General features: G+C 34.5%; 1 protein-coding gene across 2 annotated transcripts in view; it reads right to left on the bottom strand.

Annotated features, from left to right (window-relative positions):
- Positions 1-16084, bottom strand: part of Nbea (neurobeachin) — a 532882-nt gene that overhangs the window by 209836 nt on the left and 306962 nt on the right. For both annotated transcript variants that reach the window (XM_042685587.1, XM_042685588.1), the window contains exon 39: positions 4290-4414. In XM_042685587.1, coding sequence (XP_042541521.1) covers positions 4290-4414 — 125 coding nt within the window. The remainder of the gene's footprint in view (positions 1-4289; positions 4415-16084) is intronic.

Here is a 16084-nt window from a genome sequence, read left to right as displayed (position 1 = left end):
AATGAAGTGAAGGGAAAGCTTTTCAAAGCAAATATGAAATAAAATTACTGTCTTTTGTTTCTTTGAATTGTATCCAATTCTGATTGTTTACTCATTAAAAGAAAACAATATTTTTATTCAAGGTTCCAAATAAATGACTGGAAAATAATGTCATGAAATCTAAAATGTAGCAAAATGTTCCTTTCCATCCTATGAAAGTTTAACTCAAATCTAAAATATTTGACTAAGTTTAGCATATAAAAGTATAAGTGACTCAAATAGTTTTATTAAAACAACCAGCTGGTAAGTCTTCTTTCACTTTTGTCACACGAATGCAGTATTATATTACTGAAATATATGATTAACAATAATAGATAAAGTTCAATACAAATTTTGATCCCAGGGAAGGTTTTGATTGTCAAGTATTTCAATATTTTACAGCCAGTCTCCCATTGTATACAATTTGTAAAATTATGAATTATCTGATCCCTGATTATGTCACTTTGTCATACTGAAAGTTCTATTCATAAAGCATTCTTTTGAAACATTCTAGTTGCAACCATATACACACACAAACTTTTTTTTTTTTTTTTTGGGTCCGGTCCTGGAGCCTGAACTCTGGGCCTGGGCGCTGCCCCTCAGTTCTTCAGCTCAAGGCTAGCGCTCTACCACTTGAGCCACAGCACCACTTCCCGCTTTTTTCTTTTTGCTTATGTGGTGCTGAGGAATCGAACCCAGGGCATCAGGCATGCAAGGCAAGTGCTCTACCACTGAGCCACCTTCCCAGCCCCACACACAAACATTTTTGACCAAAGTTTACAGCAGAGTTCTGTATTTGTATTTGTAAAGTTTAACTTTGAAGAGAGAATTTTAATGACCAAGAAATTGAAATAACAAAATTGTTTGACAGTGAGGAAAAAATTCCTTAAATTAATTTTCCCTAGAAGAGCATTCACAATTCTCATGTTTGTTCTATAAATATACCCTTCCTCCTTTTTTTAAGCTGGTCCTAGGGTTTGAACTCAGGGCCTGGGCACAGTCCTTGAGCATTTTTGTTCAAGGTTGGTGCTCTGTCACTTGAGCCACAACTCTAGTTGAGGCTTTTTGGTGGTTAATTAGAGGTAAGGTCTCCTGGACGTTCTTTCCATGCTGTCTATGAACTGTGATCCTCAAATCTCAGCTTCTTGAGTAGCTAGGATTATAGTAGGCATGGGCCACCTGCACCCAGATCTACAAATACATTATTTGCCTATGATTATGAAACAGCAAACATTCAGTTATCTGGATGTTAGTCCACACAATGTCAGATTTTAATGAATATAAACACATTTAAATGTTTATTGGCAGAGCATTCCATTGATAAGCTAAGCATTATATTTTTAGCATAGTTTTAATTTCATTTGGAAAGCGCACAGGGGCTTGAACTCAGCGCCTCTTGCTCTCATTCAGCCTTTTGCTTTTCTGCTTAAAGCCGGGGCTCTACCATTTTTAGGCATACCTCCACTTCCAGCTTTTTGTTAGTTGGAGACAACGGTTTATTAAATCTGTCAGGCTTCAGATCCTGATCCTTAGATCTCAACCTCCTGGTTCATGGTTTAGGGTTCTTAAGTTTTATAGGATTCTCTGAAGAGAAAATATGTTTTCAATTATATGTTTTTCAACATCTACTTTTGCTGGATGAAGTACTTTGTAAAAATTACTGACACTGGCTTTCTATTTCCCCAGGAGAAATATTTTACACACAGGTTAGAGGGCACACTGGGAGGCTGAGAGAAAAGTGGGGTACTATAATTTCTTTTGGCACTTAGTAATTCCTCTGTCTACTTCTTTGTGGAGCTAACTCAAGGAATGGCATCCCATTCCTTCCTTCACAGCCTCCCACATTTTACTGCCAGCCTTCTCTTAGTTCTCTTAAGTCCAGAGTTGATGAAGAGTAGAAGTATACCCTAGAAATGTTTTCAGAGGACAGCTGTTTACATTTTCTTTGCTCTTCCATTCCTTAATGTTACTCTGAAAAATGTGAGCCTTGGAGTAACTCTAGCATTCATTCTTACCATGTTGATTTTCCAAGCACTTTATGTAATATATATGATTTTTTATAATAATAATAGTTACCATGTTACTAAAATGTGACTTTAAATCTCAATAATTTTAAGGTAAAATACTTTAAAGTTCTGAATGTCAATACAATTTTGCTAATCAAAATATTGTAAAATTAAGTATAAATGAAATATATAAAGTATCCAACTTTAAAACACTTTTTTCCGGGGGAGGAGCAGCGCTGCCAGTGCTGAGGCTTGAACTCAGGGGCTAAGCAATGCCTCTGAGCTTTTTTGCTCAAGGCTAGCATTCTGCCACAGCTCCACTTCTGGTGTTTTGGTTGTAAATTGGAGATAGTCTCCTGCTCCAGGTGGCTTTGGACCAAGAGCCTCATATTTCAGTTTCCTTAGTACCTAGGTCACAGATTTGAATACCAGCACCCCATCAAAAAAGAAACATTTTCTAAAGAAGGTCTTCAAAAAATTAACATGTAGAATGTACAAGGTGATATGAGGTAGAATTCATACTATGTATCACTAATATAATTTAGACTAATCTCTTCTGCAAACTCTCACTAGATGATTCTAATTTCAATTGTTAATTGAAATTACTGTGCAAATTACTGTGTAAATATTAAGTTTCAGTAATTTTCGGATCATATTTTAAAGCATGCTATGCCAAGTAGGCAGTTAAATTTCTAAGACTCTTCCCTATGGAATTATAGACATTTTTATATTCAGGATATTAAAAGTCTCAGGTTATCTTTAGAGTTGACTAAAGAAATGCCCTGAATTAAGAACTCCTATAAATGTTTCAAGTGTATTTTATCCAAATTTGCTTTTAATGTATCAGTTGCTATATAGGAATTATCTTCGGTGTAATGGTTTCATATGAAATCCTCGTGTTTATTGTTTACTTAGGATTACTCAATTTTACTTCATTTTAATCAATTAACAGCTTGTTGGAATGACAGATTTTATAATCTTTGCACTTTCCTTTTTTATTGTGATTAACCAGTATCTCTGTACAATTCATTAAGAACAAGACTGGTACTGAATAATATAAACTATACCGTGATGTAAAATTATTTGCCAGCTGGGCACTGGTGGATCCTGTGTGTAATCCCTGCTACCCAGGATGAGATATGAGGATAACTGTTCAAATTTGGCCTAGGCAGAAAAGCCTATGAGATGCATATTAAAAACAAAAAGCGAGAAATAGCGCTGTAGCTCAAGTGGTAGAGCACTAGTCAAGGACAGCGACTAGACCCTGAGTTCAAGCCCCAGGATTAGCACCAAAAATAAGTAAATACATACATACATAAATAAAATAGTTTGCCAATTATGGTAACCTTTAAAATGGATGGCTTACTTATCATTCCCAAATGAAAATTAATACAATAAAATACAAGTAAGCATAAGAATAAAAAGTGAACAAAAATATAGGACAATATTAATTCTTACTCTTATCTCAACATATGTGAAATGAAATTCTGATATCATTAATCAAATTTAAAATTTTTAGAAAATTTAAAATGAATAAACAGTAAAAATGCACCTTACTACTCATAGAAAATAGAATAAAGTTGTAGCCTTTTATTAAACTATAAAGTATTTTAATATTTACTATTTTTGAACATTTATGAAAGATAGTTTAGAATCTACTTTGATACTAAATGGGCATCTGTCTCTTTCAAACTCTAGGATGGGAGATTGTCAGATTATAACAGAACTTCAATTTTATTAATCATAAAAGAATAGGCTGGAAATGGAACACAGGATGTAATGTAAAGAGGTTAGAAAAGATGTTTCAGTTATACATATGTGTATCTGTGCATATATTTTTATTGTGTATGTATTTTACATGTGTACATATTTTGGATATATACAGATAATGAGTGTTTGTAGAGATACAAAATTATCCCTAAAAGACTATTGGTCTGAGTACAGGATTAAAATGTATTGTTTTGTTTTCTCTATCATTGCTCTTTAAAGTTAGAAAATATTGAAAAGAAGATTTTGTTTTACAATTAAACTGTAATAACCAAATATGTGGCCTTAAATCTCTTAAAAAGAAGTTGACATCTCTTAAATACATCTGTTGTAAAAAAAATCATATATTAAGCAAATAATGCTGGAACATGAAACTTAACAAAATATTTCTTACTTACCACACAGGTAATATATACTAGTAAAAAAAAGTACATTATCATCTATGGAGGGTCGCCTCACATTCACAAGTCTTTTTGTTGAAGGGACATCAGTACTAACCATATTCTATTGAAGATTTAAGCAACGCTTCAGCATGAGTGGAGCCAAAGGCATTGCGAACAAATCGTCTTCTTCGTCGCAGATCATCTTCCCAGTAATCCAAACGCCAGAAATCATGCAATTGGCTAATTATAGGAAAAGACAGAAACAGCAGAAATTAATATTTTTGAAAACTCATGACTAGAAATTAATTTTTCCATAAAATTAAAGCCTTATTTTTACTTAGAAAAACTAGGTTTATTTTTTACATATTTTGCACTTGTGTTTGGTGTTTGTAGATATTTTTTCACAAGTGAGTAGAACTTAAATAGTAAAATTCTCCTCTTTCTTCTTTCCTGTTCCTTTCTCTTTCTTCCTCTTCCCTATCCCTCTTTCTTGTCTTCAAGCCCTCCCCCCTCCTTCTGCTCCTTCTCTCTCTCTCTCCCCCATCTCTCTCTCTCTCTCTCTCCCTCACCACCTCTCTGTCTCTCCCTCCCACCTCTCTCTCTGCCTATCAGGGTGAGCCTGTATTTTTGCTGGTTTATTAGAGATAGTTTTTCAAATTTTTCTGCAGGGCTGGCTTTGAACTGCAGTTTCAGCCTCTTGAGAAGCTAAGATTACAAGCATGAATCACAAGTGCTAGGCTCATATTTTATTTTTTCACATACTGAACACTCAGCTCTGCTTTTTCTTTTTTTTCTTAAAAAAATACAACAACAATTATCTTTCCTTTACTAGAACCATTAATCAAGGGGAACTTTGTAACAAATGTAACATCAAACTACAGGTATTAATGACACAGTTTGCTTTCTTTTTCACTGTTTCTAACAAGGCTTGTAAATCACGGGATTGACCTCACTACAAATAGTGAACAATTTAATGACCATGACATTGTAGACATATAAAATATTGCCTATTTGGATTTAGTGGAGCAATGATTAAAATAATGTGCTGAAATATTCATTGAAATAATTCCCTGTTGCCCACAGCAACCTGAGAAAAGTGCAATTTTATCCATTATTAATAATACTGAATTAGATCTGTAAAAAATTCCAGTATGTGGTAATTGTCCTGGCAAATTATTATTCTAATGCTAACTGAGTCCTTGGATGATTTTACAGCTTTCACCTAATATAATTAACAACTATGGTAGTCATTGAGTAACATTGTCTTTCAAACTCTAAGCCAGTCTTACAAATCCATAGACATTTCAGAAAGTGCTGAAATATGTTCACTGCATAACCAAGGTATATTTCATGATATAATTTTGATTTGCAATTTAATTTCAATAAACAATATTAATAAACACTAAATGAGAAGTTAGGATTTTCTGTTTATAGTATTTGGAATGATACTCTCAAAAAAGGTGACATACTAATATTTCTGAGCAGCACAGCAAAATATAATATAATAAGATTATATAATAATATATGATATATAAAACAATTATTTATAATAATATTGATAAAATATAGTTGATTATAATTATATATTATTAATATACAAGTTAAATATAAAATAATCTCACACAATATTTAACTTCATATTTTACTTTGATATTTTTTGTAGGAGAACACCTAAAATTGATTATGGTCAGACCTGGTTGGTTTTGGATGCCACTTCAATTTGAATTCAGGGTCTTGCATTTGCTTGATTTTCTTATGGCTGGCACTCTACTACTTCTGCAATACCCTAGCCTGAAAATTTGCTGGTTATTTGAAATTGGAGACTTGGGAGATTTTTCTTTCAGGGCTGGCTTTGACTCTGTATCCTTCCAGTTTTTCAGCCTCTTGAGTAACTAGCATTTATATGTCTGAGCCACTAGTCCTCAGTTAAAATGATTTTTTGTTGTTGTTGTTCAGTTCTGAGGTTAAACTCAGCATCTCCACCTTGTTAGGCTAGCATACCGCTGAGCTTTGTCTCCAGCTAACAGTATATTGTGAACTGAATATTCACTGAATTCATTTTTTAATTAAAAAATCTATAGACATGTATACTCATTGAGACAAATTACTTTTTACTAATATTATATATTTATAGCAATAAAAGTTTATTCTACAAACTCCATTGTAACAAATCACAATAATATAAAGACTGTATAAAAATATAAAAGTATAATGTCCTTATTATTCTTTCCATGGATCCTAAATATGGCTTTTTCTGTTAAAATAATGATTGGCTGTTTAATAATTAGATAAATAACGTATTTTTGACTGACTAAAATAAATCATTTCTATCCTTTTAAATAAATAGACTAATTGCAGCAGGTTAAAAAAGACTATGCAAAAATATTGCTATCAATGGTTTTTGTCAACATTACATTAAAATTAATCAACTGAATTCATTAGGAGAACACAGGTTTATTATTATTTCAAATTTCTCACCATGTAGTTTTTAATATTGGTTGCATAAACACAACTGAGCCACACTAGAAAGTATGTATGTTTGTTGAAGTAGTATCTTTTTTAAAAGAATATGGAAAGGTGAAGAGGAGGCAGGGTGGCTAGGGACTCAGGATCTATTGAACCACCAAGTGCTGAGCTTCCTTTTTCTTACCTTGCTCTCTGGAGAGAACAAGAAATATGCAGCCTACCAAGACAGAACACTTTTCAGGCCATACCTGCCATACTGAAGCTACACCTCACAAAATACCTGTGCATCCAATCTATCTGCAGAGCAAGGGATGAGTTTGGAACCTAGACCCACACCCTCATGAAGGAGTAAGGAGACATCTCTACACTTTTGTGGAGGTGGCATCACAGAAGGGCAATTACAGAAACAGGACTTTGGTGTCTGCTAGTGGACAACAGGAATCCCCATCCACTTGGAGTCAGAGAAGACAATGTAGACAGCCAAGTTAGACAGTAATTAGGCTAGCTGGAAGTCTCATCCACATCAACTAAGGAGAAACTGCTCATTCCTTAGGTTCTAGTGGAAGCCACATGGGAAACCTATACGTCTCCTGTCTCTGGAAGTAATGAGGTAGTGACCCCTTCTCCTGATGAAGAACTGTCCAGGAAGTCAACTAAAAGAGAAGGCTTAAATAAGATAAAAATCTTTGCACATAATGAGACTAGGTCTCAATCTAAAAATCACTTACCATTCTAAGAACCAGTTAAAATTTCAAACAGAATTTAAAAGATAACAAGTAAATCCTAGTATAAAAGGATGTTGTAAGTTTTTGGTAAAGAATTAAAACCAGCTATGATTAAAAAACAACCAACAAAACTATTAACAAGCAATTTTAAAATGCTTGAAATGAGTGAAAAAACAGAAACCCTCAGCTAAGATATAGAAAATGTAAAGAACAACAAACAGAAACTTTAGACCTGATTAATGTATACACCAGAATAAAAGCTAGTGGTTATGGTCAGTTATAGAAGGAACACTTATTTAATTGGAAGGTAGAACAAAAAGAAATTTACTTGATCTGACTAACCAAGAGGAAATGGACTGAAAAAAAGTGGACATAGCCTCAGGGATCTGTAGAATATGATAGCTAATATTTATGTCATCAAACTCCCAGGAGAGGAGAAAGTGCTCATGGCTGAAATGTTATCTGAAGAAATAGTGGGTAAATATTTCCTAAAATCATCAAAAACAAAGTAAAAATTTAAGATGTTTACTGAACTCCAAACTTAATAAGCCCAAAGAAACTCATGACAAGACATACCACAATTAATCTGAAAACCGAGGACAAAGAAAATTATAAAAAGCAGCCAGAAAAAAGGCATCTCACTTAGAGAGGTAAAACAATTAGAATGGCTGCATGTTTCATATCAGAAACAATAATGACCATTCTTTCCCGCATGTGTTTCTTATTTTTATTGCATTACTACCAAACCTTTGGTTATGTTGCTGACCTCCCTTTTGTTCCTACTGTGTAGTTAGCTCATCACAGCTACAATAATATTTCTTACTTTTGGTCCTGACTTATTTTTCAAAAAGAGGAAAAGGTGGTCCAATTTGATTAAAGTAAAATGATATAGTTATACAATGAAAATTAAAACCTTTAGGCATCTATGATACTACACCAGTGAATTCACAACACATGCACAAGGAGCTTTGAAAAATCCTGTCAAAGTGTCTTAATTTTTAAATAGAGGTGCTTTATTTTCTTTTAAAAACATTTTATTAGCAATAATTAATTGTGAAAAGTAAATGCAGTTCAGAGTTACATTTTCACATATACATATAGTGTGCTTTGTTTCTAGTAACCCAAGAAAAGTCTTTGTAATCATATTCTAAAATAGATACATTTCTATTTAACAATGGGCAGAGCAAATCCAATCCTTTGCCAGGAAATCTTTAGCTTTTCTCAAATAATTATATGAGACACTTTATAAGACATTTATTTGGAACTCTGCATAAAAAGATGAGAGTATGAAAGATGTTATATTTGATATTTAAATTTTCCTTTTATTTTTCAGAGAACACAGCTGAAGGAAAAATATTTAGTGGTCTCTTCTTAATCTCTTAAATAGACTTCCACTTCTCACAAGCCTGACTTCATCGTATCATAAGGAATTAAGTCTTTAACGGATAGTTTTTAGTGTGAAAATGACAGATGGAAAAAATAAGCCATAAACCTCCGGTTCAGTTATGTTACTGTAAGACATAGGACAAATAACTATTTTAAATTAGATGTCCATCAAATCAAGTATAATTTTAACAAAATAGTTATTTGTAAAGTTTTTAAAATGTGAATCTGAATTAAAAGAAGAGGAACACAATTGGGACCTGAATGAGCAGATGGAACAGCAGAATTGAGGCTTCTGAGCTCTTTCACGTTATGACCAAAGAGGAAAAGCGCCCACTAGAGCACTGTCAACTCACTTCCTGGATGTGTTAGGTTCTGAAGAACCTCTTACTAGACTGACCTATGCAAGAGATCTGCTTGGAGTAAACAAAAGGATTTCAAGGGTGAAACCTGCTAAGGGAAAACTGAATATACATTTTTACTTTATTAGGACCAGCAAAAAGAAATGGTTCTAATATCCTCAAAGATTAAACAAGATGGCAGCACTGGAAAACACAGAATAGAAATAGTTTTGTTTCTAAAGCTTTATTCAATGAGCTCTATTACACATATGATCAGCAAATATTGAATTATGTTTTAAATTTTGATCTATGCATCTTTGACAAGATATTCTTTTTTTCTTTTTTTTTTTTTTTTGTCGGTTGTGGGGCTTGAACTCTGGGCCTGGGCGCTGTCCCTCAGCTCTTCAGCTCAAGGCGAGCGCTCTACCACTTGAGCTACAGCGCCACTTCCGGTTTTCTGGTGGTTTATTGGAGATAGGAGTCTCACGGTCTCTCCTGCCCGGGCTGGCTTTGAACCGCGATCCTCAGATCTCAGCCTCCTGAGTAGCTAGGATTACAGGCGTGAGCCACCAGCGCCCGGCTTGACAAGATATTCTTTTCAGCAACATTTTTTTCTCCCAGTAGAGGCCATACTCTCAGTTTAAAGCAATCATAGGGTAGAAATAATTTAATCTTAATTAACGAAATTGCAAAATTCACATGAAACATGTAATTTTATAGAGCAATTATCCAACTTGAAGAAAGTAGGTATTCTTTCTTCCTAATCATTATTGCTACAGTGTATAGGATTGAATATTTTTAAAAATTATAATAAAATTCTTCCTTAAAAATTATTAAAAAAATAAATAAAATTCTTCCTTATTAGACTTCAGAGATTATTAAAAGAAATCCCACAGAAAAAGACTTACTTTGACAAATTACTTTAAATTATATAGTTTTTATTTAACCTTAAAATTTTATATCTACTACCTCCAAATCAACATTTTAATCCTATATATAATCTGCATTAAGGATATCTTATTAGTTAAACAATATTTATAATTAGTACTAGTTAAAATTCTGAAGTTTTTGATTTGCACTACCATAATTTTCTAAACCTCAGTTCATGCATAAAATGGGGATAAATAATACCTTCTTCATATATTGATATAAGGAATAGAGGTTAAAGTGTCTGGTGTATGTGTCAGCAACAGCTAGAAGCAGACTAATCAGCTATGAGTTCAAATCCTAGTCCTGGCACTTGCTAGGTGAATGACAACTTTCCTGAATATTCATTTTTTTTCCTCAGCTGTCTGGAAGTGGTAGTTCTTTCTTTTTTTTTTTTATTGTGAAAATACCATACAGAAGGGTTACAATTACATGGGCAAGGTAATGAATACATTTTTTTTGGGGGGGGTCCGGTTGTGGGGTCTGAACTCTGGGCCTGGGTGCTGTCCCTCAGCTCTTCAGCTCAAGGCTAGCACTCTATCACTTGAACCACAGTGCCACTTCTGGCTTTGTTTTTTTCCTGCTTATGTGGTGCTGAGGAATCGAACCCAGGGCCTCAAGCACGCAAGGCAAGCGCTCTACCACTGAGCCACCTTCCCAGCCCATGAGTACATTTCTTATCAAGCATTGTTACCTCCTCCTTTGTTTCCCCTTCCCATCCCTTCCCATCCACCCTCCCCCCCCAAATCCGGCGCCAAAGTTGTAAAGTTCGTTTTTTGACATGTCTTGTACATCTATCTCATCGTTGCAATGGGTCCACCTGTATCCCTATTTAAACGATTTGTTTTTTTCCCTTCCCCTCCACAAAGTATACCAACATCAAATACAGTGAAAACAGGGGTTATACAGTGGGGGAAGGACATACAAAGCAACAAAGAAATCATCTTATAAATATGTTAGAAACAATAGCAAGAAAGACAAAACCTTTGAGTCCATATCTTGGGGTTCATTTAGCCTAACATCAGCTTATCTGACCTTTTTTGCTTGACTCATACATATACTAGATATTGCAAATAAGGGAAACCATGGGACCTATGTTTCTTTGAGCTTGGCTTACTTCACTTAATATAATTTTTTTTCCAAGTCTTTCTATTTCCTAACAAATGAGGCAATGTCATTCTTTCTGATGGAGGCATAGAATTTCATTGTGTATATATACCACATTTTCTTGATCCATTCATCTACTGAGGGGCATCTGGGTTGGTTCCATATTTTAGCTATGGTAAATAATGCAGCAATAAACATAGTTGTGCTGGTAGCTTTAGTGTGATCTTGTTTGTGATCATTTGGGTAAATGCCCAAAAGTGGGATTGCTGGGTCATAGGGAGCTCTGTGTGGAGTCTTTTGAGGAATCTCCATACTACTTGGAAATAGTAGTTCTTATGTATTCTTTTTGCCTTGTGCTTTCACAAGTCCAAGTAGTAATTATATCAACTAAGTAGTAGTTACATCAAGTAGTAATTACCTCAACTTTTATGCCAACTGAAAGTGAGTATATTTTGAGAATTTACCAAACAAAAACAATATATGTTCCAGATACATGTTTAAACTTACTCTTGTCTGGTCATGGGGCTCTCTTTTCATCACTCCTATTACATTTATTTAGAATTTCTATTCCTCCTGGGTGTTTCATCTAATGTTATGTTGTTCATTCCTAGTTCTATGCTATATCTCTTATTAGTATTTATATGTGCTCAACTGGCAACTAATTATGTTCTCTGTTATGTTTTGGAAGTTTATTTTGAATCACACAACATTCTTTTCTCTAAACTACAATACCTTATACATTTACACCTTGACAATCTTAATAGATAATAAACAATAAGAAATCCAGGTATCTGTCCTAAGTACAAACTACACAGCCTCTGCAAACATTAGGTTAAAAAAATCTTTGTTAACTTGGCTGTTTTCTCACAATATTTTTACGTAATGAGCTTACACTTTTAGAATAAAATTATGACACAGATAAACCCTAAAAAGCCTCAAAGCTTAAGGATGCTCATTAGTTTTAACAAAACCATATACAACCTATTCTGTAGCTTAACTAGTGCACACAGTGGAATGCAAGTAGTTATGAAAAGACAGATAATAGAGCTGAAACTATCAGTCTTCTAATAGCTTACTATCCTACATAAAAAGACATTTTCCAATATCCTATTTAATCCAAACAGCGACATAACATGGTAAAATAGGAACGTAGAGACAATTCAGTATGTCTTTGTAAAGTTTGCTTTAGGCTATAAAATCATCTCAGTAAGTAAAGAATGTCTAGCTATTTGTATTTCATCATTTTCCTATGAGGCATGCCAAGAAATGTTTCCATTCTGGCAAAAGTTATATGATATATTAGTTTTGATATTAATTACAGCTACACTGTAATCCTAGCTACACAGGAGTCTGAGATCAGGGAGCTGTGTTCAAAGTCAGCCTGAGCAGGAAAGTCCATGAGACACTTATCTCCAATTAACCACCAAAAAGTAGGAAACAGAGGTATGGCTCAAGTGGTAGAGAACCAGCCTTGAGCAAAAAAACTCAGGGAAAATGCTCTGGCCCTGAGGTCAAGCCCTCATACTGGCACAAAAAATAAAACCATTTTAAAAGTAACTTTCTTTACTGCTTTACATTTACCATTCAGTTGCATTATAATAATAAGCAGACATAAAGGAAAAGCATCAAGTATGTCTTCAATATTAGTACTTCAATTTTATTATATTATGATCTCCTAACTCTCAATAACATATATTTTAAAAAGTATACTCATGTCGGGCGCTGGTGGCTCATGCCTGTAATCCTAGCTACTCAGGAGGCTGAGATCAGAGGATCACGGTTCAAAGCCAGCCCAGGCAGGAAAGTCCTTGAGACTCTTATCCCAATAAACCACTAGAAAACTAGAAGTGGTGCTGTGACTCAAGCCGTAGAGTGCTGGACTTGAGCTGAAGAGCTGAGCGATAGTGCCCAAACCCAGAGTTCAAGCCCCACGACCAACAAAAAAACAAACAAACGCAAAACCAACCAAACAAAAAGTATATTCATGAAAAAGCAGTAATTCAGGAATTATTTAAAATTTATATTTATAATAGTGTTTTCCTTAAAGCTTGTGCTTTATCACTTGAACCCCATTTCTACTTTGGTTGAACTCACTTTTACTATTTAGGTGTGATACGTTTTTCTCAAGGTTAACATAAACTTGTAATTAGGTAATTTAAATATATTTAAATATTCACTTCAAAATTTAAATGTCAGCTACTACAATTAGATAAAATATTATACAAAAATGTAATATTTGAAACTTTTCATATTCACTTATTATAGTGGTTTTAAGCTATTTCATTAAGTTTTTACTTTTGTGTCTTTTGACTGCATAGTCAAAATTTAAATAGTTCATGCAAAAATAAGTATAACATTAAAAATTTAATGTTTTCAATACATGTTACATATTTTCTAAGTACAAGTGGACAGTAGTCAGTAATCAATTCCCAATTCTTTTCTCTTGGATAAAGGTACCTTTAAATGTGTAAGCTATGGCATGAGAACTGACTAGACAACTTGCCACATGATTCACAATTCACTAATCCATATTCCATTGATTTGACCTTCTGCAGAAGCCTTTCCGAAATCTAGATCTAAATCTAAATAATGAGCATAAAATGATGTGTATTTAGTTGATCATAAATGACCAGTGCTTTCCCTAAAAATAAAGCCATAGACAAATCTTATTAAGGACATGTTTAAAGATGTTTGTAAGATAGGTGGAAGCTTTTAACTTTTTTACATCTTACAAAAGACATGATTACATAAATTAGAGAATTTTATTTGGCTTGTTTTTGAATTTTGTCCTTTTTAGGGAGCTATGGTGAAGAATTTTCAAAATAAATGAATATGTGCAGAAAACAAAACTCATTGTTCTGTATGCAACATTGTCTAAATCCCTTTGACCATGTAATAACCTACTTAAGAAACATTTATTATTATCCATGGATATACTCTCAAATATGTTCTCAGGGAGGCAGTGATTGTTCATTTAAAAATAGATATGAGGGCTGGGAAGGTGGCTCAGCAGTAGAGTGCTTGCCTTGTATAGACGAGGCCCTGGGTTCGATTCCTCAGCACACATAAGCAGAAAAAGCTGGAAGTAGCCCTGCTGCTCAGGTGGCAGAGTGCGAGCCTTGAGCTGAAGAGTTGAGAGACAGTGCCCCAGGCCCAGAGTTCAGGCCCCATAATCGATCCTCCCCCCCAAAAAAAGTATGAGGCTAGGGGTAGTAAGTATATGTTAGCTCATTCATAAAACTTCCCATTTGTTCATGAGAACAGAGGCCCTTTCTGTACAGAGTATTGCATTCCCAAGTGCTTAAAACAGCTTGTTAAGAGCACCTGCTTTGATCCCATGTTTTAAAAACTGAGGTAGGAATTAATGAAACAAAGAATAGTGAAATTAAAGCCGAGCACCAGTGGATTATGCCTGTAATCCTAGCTATGAAGGAGGCTGAGATCTGAGGGTAGTGTCAAAGCCAGCTGGGCAGGAATATCTATGAGACTCTTATCTCCAATTAACCACAAGAAAACTGGAAGTGGCCCTGTGGCTCAAGTGGTAGAGTGGTAGCCTTAGCTGAAGAGCTCAGGAACAGCGCAGAGGACCAGAGTTCAAGACTCACAACTGACAAAACAAACAAAACAAAACAACAACAAAACTTAAAAAGCATATAGTATTGTGGAAAGGAAAACAAATATACAGGTAATTACAGCATGATTTGGAAGTTAATGTTTCAGAACGTGCTTTGAGGGAATTATGAGCTTACAAGGATAATCTAGGACAGTAATGCTAGAAATAAGCTCTTACATGATAAAGAAGAATGCACAAGTAGATGAGTAAAGTATAGACAATTATCTTGTGGTTTGATTGCCTTGAATAGGAATAAATGGAAAAGTATGCCTTTTATGGTAGAGCCTTAGCCTTGAGCAAGAGATGCTCAAGGACAGTGCCCAGTCCATGAGTTCAAGTACTTCGACCAGCACTCACATACACAAAATGTATCTATTCTAATAATAAAAGTTTCTTAGTGTTTTTTTCCCTTTTCATAACATTGGATTGTTCTGCAAATGAGCTAATAGACAAATGAATTTTGGTTAATTGATATTTATGACAACCTCAATCATCCCACAGTTTGAATCTCATTTAAACATTTTCAGATGACATTCCAGGAGACAAATTCCACAGTGTAAACAGAAGATGAAATTATTCTAGCTGAGGCAGTACGAGGAAGGAGGATGGAGCCAAACGATGAAGACAGGAGGGCTGAGAATTGGAATATATTTTGTATATAGAGCCAATTTAACTAGCTGACACAATACAAGGCAGAGGGAGAAATACTGAAGGAGTGGTGAGGAAAAGAATGAAAAATCATCCATGGGGTGAAATTCTGTTTGTAATTTGCAGGAATACACTACTGAAAAATGGAATGCCTGTCAGGTAATATCTATAAGATCTGGGCCAAACAGAAACCACATCTGAGGGCTCCAGAGAAGAAACTATATATAAGATGGTTTTTAGAGAAAGTGGCTAGTATAGGGTAAATGCTCCATTATTGAGGGCTTGCCTCAAGACAGCTGCAGTGTTGGCAAGGGTATAGGATGCTGGTGACCCTAATAGAAATTCTGCCTCTCAGAAGATAAGGAACAAGAAAGAAGTCTGATGTAACAAGGGCAGTGCAGATCGAGAACAGTGGAAAGAAGAGTGTCTGAGCTGGGAACATTGAATTCAAAGCCTAACTTCTGTTCATGCCTTTCACTGATCCCTGAACCATACAGGAGTGAAACACACAAAGAAAACTGCAGTAAGACCTGAGATATGGCCTACTGGAGATAAGCCATTATTTACAGATGGAGAATGATCATTTCACATGCCTGATAGAACAATAGCATCCCTAGAGGCAACAAAAGATTCTAGAATTTCTACTATACAATATTCTAATGTTTAAGGTGCAGTACAAAATTTACATGAGCCTAAAAAT

The sequence above is a fragment of the Dipodomys spectabilis genome, unplaced genomic scaffold (assembly GCF_019054845.1).
Source record: "Dipodomys spectabilis isolate Male_0828 unplaced genomic scaffold, ASM1905484v1 ptg000095l, whole genome shotgun sequence".
Classification (NCBI taxonomy): Eukaryota; Metazoa; Chordata; class Mammalia; order Rodentia; family Heteromyidae; genus Dipodomys; species Dipodomys spectabilis.
This window is presented reverse-complemented; position numbering and strand designations above follow the sequence as displayed.